At 38.9% G+C, this 19,449-nt stretch overlaps 1 protein-coding gene across 3 annotated transcripts in view; it reads right to left on the bottom strand.

Moving 5' to 3' along the window:
- Window positions 1-444: 444 nt before the first annotated feature.
- The window catches only part of NTPase (ectonucleoside triphosphate diphosphohydrolase NTPase), a 37,126-nt gene continuing 18,121 nt past the window's right edge, over window positions 445-19,449 (bottom strand). For 2 of the 3 annotated variants that reach the window (XM_074092515.1, XM_074092514.1), the window contains exons 2-11: window positions 17,424-17,547; window positions 11,222-11,365; window positions 8,662-8,750; window positions 7,893-8,056; window positions 6,960-7,048; window positions 6,683-6,839; window positions 4,744-4,893; window positions 4,031-4,203; window positions 3,684-3,847; window positions 445-3,423 (exon numbers count right to left, since the gene is read on the bottom strand). In XM_074092515.1, coding sequence (XP_073948616.1) covers window positions 3,331-3,423; window positions 3,684-3,847; window positions 4,031-4,203; window positions 4,744-4,893; window positions 6,683-6,839; window positions 6,960-7,048; window positions 7,893-8,056; window positions 8,662-8,750; window positions 11,222-11,365; window positions 17,424-17,547 — 1,347 coding nt within the window. In that variant the 3' untranslated portion in view covers window positions 445-3,330. Of the gene's footprint in view, window positions 3,424-3,683; window positions 3,848-4,030; window positions 4,204-4,743; window positions 4,894-6,682; window positions 6,840-6,959; window positions 7,049-7,892; window positions 8,057-8,661; window positions 8,751-11,221; window positions 11,366-17,423; window positions 17,548-17,880; window positions 18,098-19,449 lie in introns of those variants that run through there. The other variant, XM_074092513.1, reaches the window with a different exon arrangement.

A 19,449-nucleotide genomic window follows, 5' to 3' on the forward strand; every position in this document is an offset into this window, starting at 1 on the left:
TGTTGTTTTGCGTTAATTCGGAAGTGAATAGTAATAGAAATTAATAATCATTTTAGACGAGACTGAAATGACTCGAATACTAAGTGCATTAGAATTACATTTTTATTGTACCTACCTACTGAATGGTTCTTAATAAATAAATTATAATAAATAAATTTGCTTTTTTTTCTGCACAACTATATTGCTCCTTTTTTAGTTTCACCTCCTACTCTTGCTACACGTAAAATGGTGATGATTCTTTTTCCTGTCTAAACCCAAATTTAGGGGTGGTGGAGTGGTGGGTGACATAGATCTTTCGAAAATATTTTAGGTTTGCTAAGAGCCTTTTTATTTAGGTATCCATTTGCAAAGTATTGAACTTTTAACTGCTGAAATGATTAATTGGCTGAAAAAACAGAATAACTAGGTTGTTTATTAGGGTTTTTTTTCAATTGAAAGATAGAATAAGATCCAACGTTTATTAAATTTGTACAGTTTACGTTTAACACCAAGTTGCCGCTGCAGGTACCTTACAAATACATTGGTATTACACATAGGTGCAGGAAGCTAATACAAAAACTACATACAATGCGTCAAAAATGGAAAAATCACATCTCTTCATAAAAATATTGGGTACTCAGATAGCGTATATCATAAATTTTATGTATATAGTAATTTATCAAGTAAGATTAGTGCTTAGGTATGTCATAAGAAAATCAGCTAAATGTTTTCAGAAAACATTTAAATAGTTTTAAATTAGGCACACAACCATTTTCAATAATAAATATTTATAATGATTATCATATTATTTGTGCTTACGTGAGGAAACTCGAAGTGATTACATATAGTTATAGTTTGTACAGCAATTAAATTTTACTTAAAAATTCTCACTCAAAAATAATAAAATAAAATAACAAAGTAACATAAATAATACAAACGGACGCGTAAAGATGAATAGTTACAGAATACTCAAACTATCAATGTTTAAAAACTATTATAAATAAAATCTATATTCCACACGAAATAACTTTTAAATTACAACGCCTTAGATTCTCGATAACAAAATGCAAAAAAAAACGTCGCACACTTGAAAAAAATATTAGGTACGAAAACTGATCTAGTTTTGTGCTTTCGTGGTGCTCTTTCACACACACAATTTTCAGCTCTTATCCCATCGATTTAGAATACCTACCTAGATGCAATGTCACCTACAAATTCAAGTCGCAAAAATGTTCCATCGCTATGTTACAAATGCGTGCGTCTACTAAGGCAAATCAATAACACATAATGTACTTAAGAACATTTCAATTTTCGTTATATGCAACCTTATGTTACGAAAGTTAAGGTCTTATTTCGAGTGCGCGCGATTGGCGATTATGACATTACAAAATAAGACCATCGCGCTTTCGGTCGTAGGCAAGATGCTGTTAAACAATACTATACCTTGAGTCAATGCATATTAAGTCGAATTCAGTTTACGCCGCGTGACAATAGTAACAAATTGACGGCTTTGACGTTTCAAATGAAGAATTTAGAACAATGTTTTTTATGAGTTTGAAGGCGTATTTTGCCACAAATTAACTACATAAACTATTAACTAGTAATTAACGAAAATACAATACGCCATCCTTTTTCAACGTCGTTAATGTATTATTATTTTTGCACTTTTTTACGGAGCACATTGCATGTTGATCCGAATGAAGCACGCGTTACTGACAGCGCAACTGTGCTTAGAAGGTGTTGAAGCACAGTTGTAGCAAGACACATTTTAAGCGTTAGCAGGATATCTATATAGGGTATTCTAAATCGATGTCTTATCCTACGTGATAATGTAAAAAATTGCTGAGTTATATTATAACATTTTTTACTTTTGTAAATGGGTGCTACCAAATTTTCAAATAATTATAGTACTACAAAACATCATGACGTTTCTGACGTCTTTTACGCGAGTAATCGAAGTAGTTTCTAATTTACTTTGTCCTTTCATATAGAAACTCCTCCTTTCTTACATAAATGTATGTTTACACCTCGTCATCACAGCCTAGCTAAAACTAACCACCAAGATGAAAATATTATATTATATGTGTATATAGACTTCCTAACGATCGAGTTAGAACATATTTTAATCATGTAAACCAGATACAAAATTTTGTTCAGATTGGGAGGTTGAAAATATTACCCAAAAATATTGTTGGAGTCTTTTTAAAAGTCTGGCTCCAGCAGAACATTTTCTATTGCCTAATTTAATTTTGGATATGATTCCAACTTTTTAAAATCTGACCTCTGGATCATAATATAATGTAAGGTCATTTGGGATGACATTAAATAAATTTCTTACAAAATAAGGCACTGGTTCCACCGCCGACAATGAGCGACAAGCGATTAGAGCTAGAAACTTGAAACGGGATGACGAGCAGCGAGAAGTTCCAATAGTATTCTCGCTCGGCTACAAGCGAGCGTTCGAGTGCGACGGGCGATTACTCGCACCACTCGCCCGGGCGGCGCGACCGAGCATGCAGTCTTGTACAAACCTGCACGCGAATGAATTAATTGTTTTTCTCAAAAATGTCCGTAAAAGTCTACATTATTCCTTACATATCAAAAGGCAAAGTGCATAGTTTATGGTCAGCGAGAAATTAAAAAGTTAAAAAGGTTGCAGGCGCGCTAGCTCGATAATAATTTATTATTGTCTAGTCTCAAACTTTTTAAAAAGTGGAAACGGACATGGAAATGTTGGCACAAGTCGTATACAGCCAACTCAAATGCCTGCTATCAGGTATTTAGTTGGAACTCCAGACTTTGTTTATTGGATCTGAAACAGTTTCTCGTGTTTTGAGAAAAGCTTTATATTAGTCTCGGCTGGAATAGCCATTACTGGCTTCGTATTAGTTAAACGGACTTGCAAGCTCGTCCGTTTAATTCTCATACTCAGCCAGCAATTGCCTACTTCCAAGCCACGACAATAATCTACTATTAAATTCATAACAAATACGCACACTTAGATCCATGCTGTACAGTAAAATAACCGCAGGCTGGTCGCTCAGCGTAAGTTCGGGCGCGTACCGCTGAGCAAGTTTTATCGTTGATAGCTTTTATCAATGCGATCAGCTAGTGAAGAACAAGTCCGAGCCTAGCCAGCAGTGTGAAAATACCTGTCTCTTTTACCGACACGATATCTATATCTTTTGTTCGTTTCCTGAGCGACAAAATAGTCGACAGCTAATCGCTTTCTTGCCTTTGGTGGGACTAGTGCCTTAGAAATGTATCACACGGGAGCTATAGAGGTATCAGTTTGTCAAGTCGCTGTATCGCGACTAGGTGATGGTTGAGTGATGTGATGACTGTCATCACCTACTTCGGAGTCTCCGCGATGCGATTCATCACCGAAGTGTAGGCAAGTCCGAGCGCCCATGACACTTCGTGACCGTTCACTTTCTTGAAGAGCTGGGGAATAAATGTGTACTGGTTAAATTGTGTTAATAATTCTTAGGTACTTAAAACTCTCTTAATTCCGAAAAATTCAGGGGTGCGAGTCAGGATTCCAACTCACTTATTAAACCATAATTCTATCGTCTGGGTCTATTATCATATCGGCCATGGGATGTCCACTGTGTGTTACATTGCCATTTATCATCGTCCGACAGCATTTCAAGGTACCAGGCTAGCATAAGCGCGAGGCACCAAGCGAAGCAGTAAGTACTGACCGAGATGGGCGTTTCCTTCGACATCTTGTACGCATGATGGAGAAGCGCGAGCACATAGGTGAGATCGACGCAGGCCCAGGGCTGCTCCACGTTGGAAGAGTGGCAGGCGGTGTTCGCTGCGTGGCTGTACGCGGATATAGGCACCGTGCCGCCTTTCATCACGTCTGGAAATGACAAAATAAGGTGTTTGTTAATTTTTTCCACCTATTAGAAAACCGACGATTGGTTCGCCAATACGTGCGAGCAAGGTAGATTTTTCTCCGCGAGACTTCCTCAGGTTCCCAAAGTGCTCAAACTTTTCTCGTTGTACTAGGATAACAGCTATCAAAAGAGCCAAGTTCACTCACCTATGAGTCCAGCGTCGGCAGCCACGTCATAGAAGTAGCTCATAGCAGCCACTTTGCCCTTGGGCGGTTCCTCGGGCTCCCAATCCAGCGTGGCGGTTATGTATTTCTTGACCAATAAGTAACAGCGTTCGAATGCCTCGTGCTTCTTACTGCCCTTCGGCCACGGCTTGCCACTGCAATTTAAAAATATATAGATGTGTAAATAAAAAGCTTCTGATAAAATTTCTAGCCGAAATCATGTTAAGCCCAAAGCCCAATGTTAGTCGTGTTGCCTTAGTTACACCAAAGCTGTTCTTATCGATATTCAGTTTTTTGACTGTACTTCCGTTGTTATCTAGTTCATAAATTATGATACCATTTAATCAAAAACAAAAGATTAGCTCGCAAACAGTGCAAGCAAAGTACCTAAGTTTTTCTCTAAGAGACTTTCACAGAGGGCAAAAATAAGATTTGAATTCGGGACATGAATGGTATTTCGCGATACGACCAAGGAGATCGAACTCTGATAACAATATAATAATAACCTGCCAGTATTCTTTATACAAATTAATAATTTATGAATCTGATCTATACTTCTGTACCAGGCAAACAGAACGAATAGAAGCATTTCAGAGAGCAACGACAGAAATATTAAACAGCAAAAAGCTAAAAGCCGTCACGGACATTTACCAGGTCAACAGAAGCACGTAGGAGAGCAAGTCGCAACATATTACCTGATGGTGTATTCAACATTGCCATAGGTCCACTTCTCGCCGGAGACTATAGGGTCGACGCACACGGAGGTCATTTCGCGCGAAACGTTGTTGCCAGCCTCCATTTTGAAGATACCATGCCGCGCTGCCAGCAGCCCAAGGTTCAAGTAACTGGAACAAGCATGGTAGTATGCACTCAGTTTCATTAACTCCAGGGTAAATATTCAGCGTTTTTCCTGTCTTTTATTTCCTCAAAATGCTTAGGATTATTTTTTTATAAAAACTAAAGACAATATAATAGCGATGCTAAATCTAACGTAATCAAAATTCTTGCGAGTTGTCATTCCGTTGTACTAATAATAGTAATAATTTTCCAACGGTTACTTCACAGTGGGTTAATTCGTTTGAACGGTTAGGTACTTTACAATACGAGCGGTGCGTGGTGCGAATAATCGCCCGTCCCAATATTACAAGCGCTTATAGGCCCAGACCGCACTTCGGCTAAAACGCCGCGGTTTTTAACCGCGTGCCTTTGTGAATCAAGTAAACTAATGCAAGCGGCCACACTGGCGGTTTTAAGTTTACTTGTATAAAAAAGTCACGCGGTTAATAACCGCGGCGGTTTAGCCGTAGTGCGGCCTCGGCCATAGCCAAGCGACAAATCTATCAGAACGACACGCGCTTCTCGCTGCTCGCCAACTCGCTTGTTTCTACCTCTACCTATTCGATTCTTCAAAATACTGTTGAACACAATGAGAATATCAATGAGGGTTTGGGCCCTAGTTCGCATTGCGAACTACAAAGACACCATTGAACTGCTTCGCAGGTTTCTACGATGTTCTCGCCAAAGCGCTCTCATTTTTAAAGGTCTGTGCCCAGCAGTGGGACGTGCATAGGCAGAGATAATGATGGTGCCATATCTACCCTTGATTCGTACACGGACAAATGCCCTCGTTCTTAGACTGCTGTCCGGCACCACACCGTACACACGAATCTCCCTCTTTTTGTTTCAGTGCCTCTTCAATCCTGAAGGTCGGCCATTAGCTTTTTGTATTCGTTTCTATCGGAACAGCTGTTCGACGGAAGCGATGCCGGTCCACTCTCGGATGTTCCGCAGCCACGATGTTTTCCTTCGCCGAGCGCGTCTCTTTTCCATCCACTTTGCCCATCATTATCAACTGATGCAGCATGTATCTGTCGTTTCTGAGGACGTGTCCAAGATACTCTATTTTGCGTCTTTTGTCAATCATTGCTATAGTTACGGTCTCCTGAGTCACCCTTTAAACCGTAAGTTTATAGGATTAAAACTTGACAGACATGCATTTTTGTGGTAGTTTTAAGCTCCTTGTATCTATCATCTATCATCATCTAATAAACATGTTAGTATAATGTGACACGACATTTCTTTCATTTAACTGTACTACTTTTGTCCCCTCGCTGACGGGACAGAATAACAACAAGAAATAGCTGATCCACCCAGATGGCGTCATTTCCTAATCCATAGGCCCTGAAGCACGGCTTAGTTTCTGTCGTTTTGTGTCCAACTAATACGCAACATGCCGCAATAAGCCGTGATGGCCTAGTGGTTTGACCTATCGCCTCTCAAACAGAGGGTCGTGGGTTCAAACCCCGGCTCGCTGAGTTTTTCGAAATTCATGTGCGGAATTACATTTGAAATTTACCACGAGCTTTGCGGTGAAGGAAAACATTGTGAGGAAACCTGCACAAAACCTGCGGAGCAATTCAATGGTGCGTGTGGAGTTCCCAATCCGCACTGGGCCCGCGTGGGAACTATGGCCCAAGCCCTCTTGTTCTGAGAGGAGGCCTGTGCCCAGCAGTGGGACGTATATAGGCTGGGATGATGGATGAATACGCAACATGCGACGGTAGAGCCACATCGCCACATGAACCTAAAAAGTTCCAAATGAAAATGATTGAATTCAATGTGATCGTTCGTTACCTGTGCGTGTAGACAGTGATGTTGGTGGCGCCGGTGGGCACGGTGTGGTGGTCCGGTGCGGGCAGCCTGTGCGCGTCGTCGGCCGCCAGCTGGTACGTGATCTGCGTCGAGCCGCCGCCCAGGTCCAGCGCCGCCATCGTCTCGCCGCCCATCAGGCCTGGACCGCGCAGTACACAGACCCTTTACACTCTCATTTATTGCGATACTAGCTTACATTAAACAGCAAACATACATTGCAAATTAAATAAAAGCTTTTAAAAATCAAAGTGTAACTTACTGTGCAGAAGGTTGATGGTGTACCAGATGAAGATGCCCTCGTCAGCGCCGTCCATGATTTCCACGCCGGCGCGCGTGTCGTAGCCCAGCCTGGAATAAACGTACACCCAATATTGTACTGGCGCCACAGAACAGAGTATTGAGGTCGCCTGAATACGGTATTTGACTATTTTGTATATGTTTTATAAATTCATCACAGGCCTCCTCTCAGAACAAGAGGGCTTGGGTCATAGTTCCCACGCGGGCCCAGTGCGGATTGGGAACTTCACACGCACCATTGAATAGCTTCGCAGGTTTGTGCAGGTTTCCTCACGATGTTTTCCTTCACCGCAAAGCTCGCCGTAAATTTCAAATGTAATTCCGCACATTATACTTCGAAAAACTCACGAGGTGCGAGCCGGGGTTTGAACCCACGACCCTCTGTTTGAGAGACGATAGGTCAAACCACTAGGCCACCACGGTTTACGTTACGTTAATTCGTACTAGCTCATGTGAATCAAGCTATACAGTGTAATACAGTTTATTATAGCATAGCATAGTAGTTTAGTTTAATATAGTAAAGATCAGTTTAGTATATCATAGTACAGTTTAGTATTGTGTAGTACAGTTTAATATAATATAGTATAGTATACCAGCCCCCGTCCCCACTCTCACTCTAGTGATTACTTTGTAACTAAGGGACCCCATACATCCCTGTATTATTACTATTTTGTATTTTTTTTATTTAATTGTATACTGTAGTTTTTAAGTATTTTATTTGTAATTATTTTATGTTGAAAAAATGACTTTCTGCCAAGTTTCTTGCGGCGCATTCTTCTTGGCAATGATGGTCTTTCCGAAAGCGCTGGTACTTTAAAAAATTACGTGTAAAAATGCCCATTGCGGCCTATTTACTGAATAAATGATTTGGATTTGAATTTGAATTTTGACTCACTTGCCGACGGCGTCCTCCACGTGCAGGAGCAGCTGGCGCGCCTTGTCGGCTGGCAGCAGCCGCAGGCCGGCCGTGGCGCGCACGATGAGCGGCGTCGCGCGACGCTTCGCCGCCGGCGTCAGGAACTCCGCCTTCTTTATTAGCTGCACTATGGTCTCTGCGCCCTGCCGACCCACTCATTCATGTTACGTAAGCGCATTGAAAACTTCTGAGTCTAAGGTTGAATATCATAAAAAAAAGAAACAAATGCTGGCAGGTTAAAGTGATCACTGGGTAAGTTAAATGAGAGTTTCTTGATACGCGAAATATCGCCAGATGCAGAGGCGTACCTATCTAAAGATTTGGCGCCCCGGGCCAGTTATGCCGCCCCCTTAAGTGACAATAAAATATTTAATTTAAGAAAAAACACTTATAATAAGTGGCTTTGCCGCTTCGGCCCCTTCGGCCCTTTGGTAAATACGCCCCTGGCTTTAGTATCCAGTAGTACAGGTTCCAATTATCTTTCTTCGGGTTTCGGTTCCCAGGCACAGCATCTGTCTCATGAAAGATATCTCTACTGTACCCTTCCTTCCACCTCACTCCTGCCACATCATATCATAACCCTTGTAATGGCAGTGTGCACCAAAACGCAAATGATTCTAGACTACCTTTTTTTTTCACTGTAGATTTTTTTGCAATACAAGGTAACGACGAGGTGTGAATCATGAACTTCTTTCAATTTTGTAGGTAAATTTAATGGATAGTTGGTTACTTGGATAATCTATCTTACCTTAGCTGGATCATCAGCAAACGCGGACAGACCGGGCTTCGACTGTTCGAAGTATTCTTCTTCTAAATCTAAATTAGTTTGTCCAAATACTGCAAGAAAGAAACGATCGAAATCAGCGCTGGAGTGTTTTAACGCTTCAGCATTATGCTAAGCCAGTGTCTGATTCACAACCACAATGACACACTAACTTTCGTGTTGTCTAATCTAATCCTGGGAAATGTTTACGAAACGAAGGTGTTCTGTCAAAACAACCCAACTATCTGCTGTAATATTTCCAAATTTGGAGACATTTTGTATAGTCTACAGTCTGAAGGTGATTTTCCAGCGGCGAGGCGAGACGAGAATTGAAATTTGTATGGCGGCGGCCCGCGGCGGCTCGTGGCGGGCGCGCGAGAATGCATACAAATTTCAATTCTCGTCTCGCCTCGCCGGTGGAAAATCACCATCAGAATCAGAGAGGAGGCCTATGCCCAGCATTCAAACGTACCTATACATACCTATATGCTGGGATAATAATTGTATAGTGTAATGAAATAGGATTATAAGTAGCCTTGATAAAAGAGTTCAGTAATTTCGGTAATCATTGTCACAACAGTTATTTTACCACTTATCTTCATTTTACACGGAAGTACAAATTTATCAGCTACACTAAAAACTTTTAAATTTCAAACGGATCTCAATTGTTTCGTACATTTTTTATCAGTAGACGAATTTTAATATGCAATTGAAATATAGTGTTTTGATTATAAATACGTGATGACTAAAGTAAAATTAAAGTTCTGGATTTATTGTTCGCCATAAATTATCATCTAAATATTTGTCGTTAACATTAATAATGCGAAAACTATACAAATTTAAACAAAAAGAAGAAAAATCCAAAGTTTATTGCCGAAACATTTTTTCCTTCAGATTTATTATATTAATTCCACTAAAAATCTAATTTTACAATTAATTTAAAATTTATCTGGTAATCCGGGTTAAAATAAAATGTTGCTTGCAAGGAACCTTTAAATTATTAGTTAGTGTTGTCAGATACCACACTCATTTAATAATTTCGTAATATCTATGAAAACAAAAAAATCTGTATCGTAAGGTCGGGGTACTTAGGTCCTGAACCTAACTTTGGCCCTTGGGATTAACTCGGTCCGGTTTTATTATTGCTTGGAGAATATGGCTCTTTGCCATGTAGTTAGTGTTCATTGATCGATCACGTTTTTATGTTTTTTCTCAAACATCCAAGGAAATGTCGTCCTTATATTCGTGATCATAGAACGCCAAACACATCATTTTATAGCACTTATTAAAGATTCATCCTCATTTCAAATTAGAGGATAGTTATGGAATTTCATACAACATTGCCGGCCAAGGCCAGCAAAGAGATTTGTTTCAGTGGCCTTTTATTTATTTTATTGACTATCTATGGCATACTGCCAATGAAAAAAAACGTACCTAGTTCGTGAATTTACTTTTTAATCTCTTATTTGACTAGATTATTTAATTAGAATAAATCAGGTATTCAATATTCAACAAGGATTGACATTTATTGTAAATAATTGATTAAAATAACCAATTAATAAGGTATCCTCATTTTATTTTATAAATAAATTCATCACAAGATTTGGTGGCAAATACATCAACCCGATCAACTAATAAAAAATAGCTGAAAAAGAGTATTTTGGCGGAAATAGAAAAAAAAAACAAATACGTAATAATTTGTTATAGAAACAGTATGTTAGGTTTGCTTTGTAACTACGGCGACACTTGCACAAACCCTAAACAAACTGCCATGAAAACGGCAGCTCTCTTTATAAGTTGTTTGTGGCCAGGAGGGATCATGACATATTAACGATAGAGCAATATATTTTCAAAAATTTAATTAAACTAATATGATATTATGGCATCGGCATCCTACGGATATTTAAAAGACATTCGAAACACTGTTTACGGCAGTGATTCCCAAAGTGGTCCAGGTGGACCCCCAGGGGTCCACGGGAGACTTGCTGGGGGTCTACGTAGGCGTGAACAAAAAATGGGGGTCCATAAGATGTTAAGGGGGGTCCACGAAAATTTATCTGCTTTTGATAGTAAAGAGCCAAAATGTAAGCATAGTTTTTATAAGGGCCTACCTACATTGTTTTAAGTACCTAACTAAGCAGATAATATTTTTAATAGGGCAAGCAACTGGATAGAACTCAGAAGCGACACAATTTTTATTTTTCGGCGACTTTAAGAATGTGGTAGAAATGTAGCAGCAGGGGGTCCACCGAAACCAGTAAAATTTTGAAAGTGGTCCACGAGAAAAATAAGTCTGGGAACTACTGGTTTACGGTTTGTGCTAGTGCTGCAATCTGACCGCAGAACATCATTGCAGTAAATTCCCTATTCTGAACAATTATTTGGTTCAGAGAATGCTGTTACTCGTATGTGTGTATGACAAACAATACATCCTGACAAACATTACGTTCTGAGTTTCAACAATAATGCGAGCCGACATGGAATGAACAAAACGATAACATAACAATTCCTCTAATCAGGTGTTTATATCTAGGTAGGTACTTACGTTGGAACGGCACCCGGAACTTGTAAGCGAGGACTCTGGAGCCGGAGGAGCCGGCGTCGATGATGACCGCGTGGTGGTACTCGCTCTCATAGCCCAAAGACTTGGCCAGCCCATCGAACCACTGTGTCTGCCCCGCGAACAGACCTAGGACAGAGGACTCCAGTGACTAGGAGTTCATGGAAAGAGGAGAGCCTGCCCGAAAATAGGTTAATCATAGACTGCAAGGACACGGGGTTGCGTAGCTTGCGATATACGGCAAACACGCGCTAGCTATACGGTCTGTAGCCTGAGTAGTCTCTCGCCCGCCACCGCAAACTAATATGTACTTACTTGTCTGTTAGTAAGTAAATACAATCAAAACAAATGTGAAATGAGAGCGAAGTTCAATATTATGATATATGCCTTGATTGTTGACTTTAATGACAAAAGAAGTGAGATCTAAACTGGTGCCAAGTGCCAAAGTGGCAAGTTCAATGGTCAGTCCTGAAATTTATTTATAACAATATAAAATATTTTATAACAATTTAAAATATCATTTCTTCTTATAACTTAGGATAATATATTGAAGCCTAAGGTCTGACTTGGCTAGTTCTCATATACGAATTATTATTAAGTACTATGTTCGATGGCTAGTTTCTACCAGCAAACCAAATTTTCGGAAGAATAAAATGACTGAAAAGGCTATAATATAATTCGTATATAAAAACTAGCCAAGTCCGACCTTAGGCTTCAATATATTTTCCTAGGTTATAAGAAGAAATTATATTTTAAATTGTTATAAATGAATTTCTGGACTGACCATCGAACTTGGCACCCGTTTAAATCTCACTTCTTTTGTCGTTAAAGTCAACAATCAAGGCATATATCATAACATCGAACTTGGATCTCATTTCACATTTATGTTTTGATGGGATATCATTACTTTTTGTACAGAAATAATTTATGTTAAAAATGATTAAAAATTACTACTTTCTGATTTATTCCTTTGTATTCACCCAACTACCTATCTGGATGCCAAATTTGAACTTTCTATGTCATCTGGAACTGAGTTGGAGTTTTGATCTATAGGTGAGTCAGTGATAAAGATGTCGATTTTTGGATGTCAATATCTAAATAACCGTTTGAGGTAACACATATATGTATCTCACAAATCTCAATATGTTGAGCCAAATTTAATATGTTTATGTGAAATAGTTTTTAGTTTATAATAATAATAATAATAATAATAATTTATTTATTCAGATTACTCAGATCCATTGGTTATGAGGGGGTCAAACAAAAGTGGCTCCAAATGTTTCGGGTAAAATTACACACGGTGCTGCTCGCCAGTTCTGTTAACTTGAACTTGGCTTACACGCTACCGCGTGTCTAGATATATCCAAGTGCCACTTGAAACGCATCGTATTTCCAACTTGATCAATTGATCACCCACCAACACAAATAGTGAGCGCCGATAAAAACAGTTTCATTTGAAAATTCGAAACACAATTCTTGATCACATCACATTAATTTTTAAACCCGAAGGAACAAAAAATTTAAAAAATCTGAGATAAAAAACCACTTATACGCAAAAATATGACTCAGAACATTAACTATATGTGTCATGCATTAATTCCCCACTTTCATTTTCGGAGAATTCACCAAGTAGGTAAGCAGGTACTTAAAATAGGTGATTTCATTAACTTTGCATACTAATATTCCGTGCGATCCGTGGTGTTGCTATAGTAACCTGCACCTTTGACATTAAATCATGGCCTGAGCGACTGAATTGTATACTGGTAGTTAAAAAAATAACGTGTAAAAGTGCCCATTGCGGCCTATTTACTTAATAAATGATTTGAATTTAAAAATAAAAATAAAACTACCGTGAGACTCACTCATATTTTATATAATGACCCGGATAACTCATGTCTTAAAGCGATTTGCGCACGGTGTGCAGCAGCCGCTGAGTCGCGTTGCTCCGAAGACGAAGGGCTACGGATTAGCTCGAAACATGTCGAGCTAAACTCGATTTAAGACGTGAGTTATCCGGGTCATTATATAAATTAAAAAAAATATCATGAATTCCATGAGTTGGCACCTTGGCACCAAAGGAATATGACGAATCAGGAACAAATCGGTGCTAACTCATGGGATATATTCCTAATTCGACACTTTCTTAACTGGTCATAATCCTAAGTCCTAACCCCTATTCCTTATTCGTCATAGAGAACAGAAAAGCGTTACATTTTGATACTGACGATCCCGTTCCAAAAAAGTCACAGTGAAAAGTCATCGTGACTTTGTCACGCCTATTACTCGTGTCACTGCAAGATAATTAATTTGTGATTGTGACACGTCACGGTCCTGTAATGAACGTTTTTTTGTCACACTGCTATTTCAACGTGACTATGTCACGCGTGTTGCTCATTCATACTAATATGTATTAAAAATGCGAAAGTCTGTGTGTTTGTATGTTTGTCCGTCTTTCACGTCGAAACGGAGCGACGGATCGACGTGGTTTTTGGCATATAGTTTATGAGCCAGAGAATGACATAGGCTACTTTTTATCCCGGAAAAATGCATAGCGGGCGAAGCCGCTGGCAACAGCTAGTATCACCGTATGATTTTGTCGCGGTGCTATTTCGCCACTTCCGAACACTCCCGACTGAGCCCGATTAGAGCCGAGTTACAGTCGCAGCACTCCACGGCGTCGTGATTTGAGTAACAGACTGCGCTAGGCGCTAGGAACAGTAAGAACGTATGTGATTTTGTAACGTTGTTCTTTTGTGAAAAGTCACAGTGACACCTTTTGACGGCGAGTCACTGTGACTTTGTCACCGTGTCGTTATTTATCCCCCATGTCCATGTCTAATTCGTCATTGTACAGTACACTTGAATGAAATCGTGAACACGTGTTTACAGGATTAACACGTATTAGGATAGGTTCGAGTGATCGGATGTGTTGGAAGTAAAAAAAGGAGTGCGCCAGGGCTACATTCTCTCTCCGGCACTTTTCAACATCTCTTTTCAGTCGCTTACTCTTAGCAGAGCAGTCGTGGTCACGCAAAACGCTCGGTAGCGCTTCACTACCGTGCGCCATTTATCCCTTGCTGAGGCCTGTCTTGCGCATTTGGGGGATTTGTCAGTCAACGACTTGATTTGGTCCGTCCATCGCATAGAGTCCACGTGATCTGCTGCCATTCACCCGGCCCTGCACAACCAGTCGCTCCACGGAGTCTCCCCCCACGTCGCGTCACATGTCCAAAAAACTGGAGTAATTCGGGAGTGCACCGCCATTGATAACCTCTCGCCGATGCCAAGTTCTTTTAAGATGGAAACATTGGTGCGGTGCTGTGTCCAGGAGACGCGAAGCAGTCTCCTCCAACACCACATTTCTAAGGCGTCAATACGCTGCCGCTCCCTTTCCTTCACCGTCTATGTCTCGGCCCCGTATAAGAAAATGGGGAGCACTAGTGCTCTTACTCGACGGGGTTTGGTGGTCTCGGTTCTGTTCCGGTCCCTCCATATTTTAGAAAGAATGACCATGCGTCGCTTGATCTCGTCTTCGGAACCCCCCTTATTTGAGACCAAAGAGCCCAGGTCGACGTATGACTGTACGACTTGGCAGTTTGCAATCTCGGTGACTTCCGGAGCATTGTTGCGACTACGATCCACAATCATTATTTTGGTTTTGGTCCTGTTGAGCTTCAGTCCAAACTCGAGACTAACGGTTTCGATGCGGGTTAGTAATTCTCCTATCTTATCTTCACTTGTTGCGAGTAAAGTAGTGTCGTCCGCATAACGCAGGTTCGAGATGTTCTTGCCGCCAATAGGAATCCCATCCGTCCAGTTCTCCAGAGGAATACGCATTATGTGTTCCGTATATGCATTAAACAGAAGTGGTGATAGGATACATCCCTGCCGGACTCCAGCGGTTGGACAGAATCGTTGTGAGATAACATTATCCATTTTAACCGAAGCAGTATTATTCTCATATAGAGTACGAAGGATGTGTACAAGGTGCTGAGGCACTCCCATATCAAGGAGATTTTTGCCACATCCGAGGCCATCAAACAGAATCAAATGCCTTCAGAAAGTCAACAAAACAAATGTATACCGGTCTGTTGAACTCCTTAGCTTTTTCGATTATTTGCCGCACTATCAAAATCTGCTCTTGGATGCCTCTACCTTTCACAAATCCTGCCTGCTCGGGTGCTATTTCTTTAGAGATAAACGAGTTAAGTCTCTGGTGAAGAATATGCAGTAGAACTTTGTTGGCATGCGTGATTAATGCAATAAGGAGGTAATTACACGGTAATTATTTCGCGCGCATACTAACTAACGATACCCCATTGTGTTTAGATAAGAAAAAAAAAACATCTGCGCTTTACATAAACAAATATTGCCATGGAAGAATAAAAACAAGAATATTGCCCAAAAAAATTGTTTTTCATAATTTTTATTTAACCACTTTGTTGGCGTGTTTAACATTTAAAGTCAAGCATAATAACTTGCACTTGTCTCTAACCTAAACCACGGATGGGAAGACGAACATGACGAAAACAGGGTTCCTTGTAGGCTATGGAACCCGAAAACACCTTTCTTGTTTAGTTTTTTGTTAATTTACATTGTTTCAAGTTAAAAAATGTATGAACCATATTTCCATTGTGTTGGTTATTTTTACTCATATTGAAATCATCATTTACCTTTATTTTATTTTATTCAATGCTTCTTATCTTATAATTTATCTTTTATGCTTCACATAAGAGATAACGTACCACTCATATTCATTAACTTAAACTTAACTTCATAAATGATTTATAAATTGTTTTTTCATGTGAATAAGGAATAATTGTACCTGGTATTAAGACTGGATACCGCAGCACATCCCTTCCATTCCTGATTTTATTTGCAGAACAATATAACACTGATAACAATAGATGGCTAACAAACCTCAACATTTCTCAGTATATTTATGAAATGAAGCTAAAATGTTTAATCTCAGAAAGACCTTTAAATTTCACCAGGTGCTTACGGAGACAATATAAAGCTTATCTTAATATTATAATAATAATAATAATGCTAATCTAGTACACAACCAACAGGATTTTTGTACCAAAAGTTATATGCCAGTACAATTATTTTTGCAATTTAGTGAGATACAGCTTTAGACTTCTGATCTGTTTTGTCTTAGGGTATTTTAAAACAGAACATATTCTGAATGCTGTGTGATATAAATTGAAATATAATTTATTTTTCCCATACAAACTGCTATGCCTTGCATTTTATAGCTGATAAAGAACTATGGTAATTGAATTTGAAATTGTGCAGAGAACTATATTTAATTATTAAGTACTTTAAAACCTAATCGCCCAATATAATAATTATAATAATGAAATAACATATTGTACACATTGTTTTTTTGATTAACATCAAATAATAAAAAAAAAAACTTCAGTGCCCTGGGCGAGATGCCCATGGCGCCCCCAACTTTTGGGAATTTTATTGAAGGGATAGGCTTCAGACACCCCTTTACGTCCGGCGCCATGGGCGGTCGCCCCACCGTGCCCTACCCTAACGCCGCTACTGCTTTTTCACACTGAAACGGCTGGACGGATGTGGATGAAATTTGGCAAAAAGTTAGTTTATAGCCTGGATAAACATAGGAGACTTTTTGTCCCGATATTGCCACGGGATAGGGACAAAAACTCGAAATAACAACATCTGGGCTTAGTAGGCAGCTGGACCTTTGGAATAACACATAGGCTACTTTTTATCCCTATATTCTAACAGGATAGGGATAAAATCTTAAAATTTCAACTGCTGGGTGGCTGGGTTGAATCTTGAAATTTTGGACAGTTGTTCTTAACACAACCTCAATGAAGACCACAATATAAATTTTGGGAATTCCCAGGAAAATTTTGTAAAGTCCCAATTCAAATTGTAACTACCAGATCAAATAGTTTACGCATGTGAAGCCGCGGATAAACTGTAGTATCAAATTATTTAAAAATGGTTTGCATATATTTTTAGTTTTAGTTTTATTTTTATTAACAGAATGATTGCTGTGAAATATTTTTTAAACAATGTGTTGTCTAATACATGCAAAAATCTTTAAATGGTTTACTTGTTCCATTCTAACATTGATCGTCACAAATAATTTAAATAGTTAATTGTTATAGCTGAGTATGATCATAGGAAATATCAGAGCAAAACTTACCCATGAAATATGTGACGCATAGTGCAGCTACAATTAGAAGTATGAATGTTTTCTTTAGTCGCCGCGGCGGCTTCAGCGCTCGGCTCCTTACGTTGATATGTGGGGCTGCCGTATCATCTTTTAACTGAAATGAAAACATAAAATTCACAACTATAAATCAAAAGATAGCTTAGTTTTTTTTTACAGAAAATATCTTAATTGAGTCAAATTATATACAGTTTTAGTATATGAAACTCACTAATTAAGTTTTCATCAAGAAAAACAGATTCAATTGATCACAATATCATAGAAAGGATGAAAACTGCTCAGAGCATAATAATATTCTTCATTTAAAAAATTAGTGGCAACCATAAAACGTGGCAACTACGAGTTTACTCAGCAATTACTGTGACACGACGAGTGTAAAATAATTCAATATTTACATTTACGTTCATAAAAATGCAACCAACACCCTCACCTCTAAGTACCGGTAAGTACTGAATTTTCCCATATCGGGCTAAAATAAACATCACAACCAATGAATACGTTAAATAATACTTATGTACGCTGGAATACTTTTACACATCGCCGCTTCCAACATCGTTTCATAAAATGTAAAACCTAACTAGCCAAACATCGACATCGCTCGCTAACAAAATTTTGAAGACAAAAATAGGCAGAACAGACAGTGACAGACATGTCAAACTTCCAGTGTTGCCAACCCCATCATAGAGTAAAACTGTAGATATGCTTGAAAAAAACTGTAAATATCAAAAAATAAACAGTATTTTATTTTTGTAAATTTACATCTTTACCTTTTTTTTTACTTTGTAGTAAGCATTTAATGATAGTAATAAATAAAATACATTATAGGGAAATTAAAAACAAAAAATCATGTAATTATAAGTTTTTTTTTATCTACCAGCTGGCAAACGAGCAGGCGGGTCACCTAATGCTAAGTGATTATTATTATTATCAAACTAAATGTCAAGTCTCTTCTTCTTCTTCTCTTTTAAAATATGGCTTTTCTGTCCTAATTAATAGGACAATTTTGCCAGTGTCAAGTTAAACTCTCTTTGAGAGGCACGTTGTACGGTGATTGTAGTTTTTGCAACTTGATAGTAAAATTCCAGAAACCACGTGGAGACCACTTGCGCATTAAAAAAATGTTAGACACGAGAGCAATATAGGATTTTGGGATCACTGTTCACCGCATAAAACACTATCAAAATTATACTTAAACTAGCCAAAGAAACAGAAATAGCAAAATTAGATATTGTCTACATACGCCATCTTCGAATGCTACAAATCGAATTCATGTCAAGTCTCAAAGATACATTTATTCTATACTTACTCTATTTATTAAACCAAGATACTAAACAGACAGTATGAAATGTCAATGTAAAAATAATGTGACCAGCATACGAATAGTACTGCTCTCTGATTTCAGTTTTCGACATTACTGCATTTAATCGGTAAAACATAATATTTTATGGCGACAAAAATAAATTTTTATTAAATTTAGGCTATGACAAGCACTTATAAATGTCCAAAAAATCTACCACCAGTTCGGAAAAACTTCTGTTGTGAAGAATCCGCAAGAAACTAACGATGTGGAGAATTTTCGGCGCCAAATCGACTTGCACTACATGTCTATCTGATAGTAGTACATTTTACTGGAGCAGCAGCATGGGCTACTACGAAACTCGAAACACGAAGTTCCTATCGTACCGTCCCTCTCGCTTTCGTACTAAATAGTGAGTCAGAAGGACCGCACAAGACGAACTTCGAGTTTCGTAATGGCCCTGCTACGGACTACGTAGCAAATAAAATAGATGACGCAAGCATCTTAAATAAAACACTGTAGATTTCGAGGCCTAAACTAAAAACTGAGAGAATTTCCATAAAAACTATGATCTACAGTTAAATTAAAACTGTAGGGTTGCATCACTGCGAACGTCTGTAATGAGGGCTATCGCGTATGAATTCGCCACTAGAGGCGCTAGTGTAGCGTGAGGTCTCCGAAATGTCAAATCTCATAGTTTTT

This window comes from Choristoneura fumiferana, chromosome 9, assembly GCF_025370935.1.
Source record: "Choristoneura fumiferana chromosome 9, NRCan_CFum_1, whole genome shotgun sequence".
Classification (NCBI taxonomy): Eukaryota; Metazoa; Arthropoda; class Insecta; order Lepidoptera; family Tortricidae; genus Choristoneura; species Choristoneura fumiferana.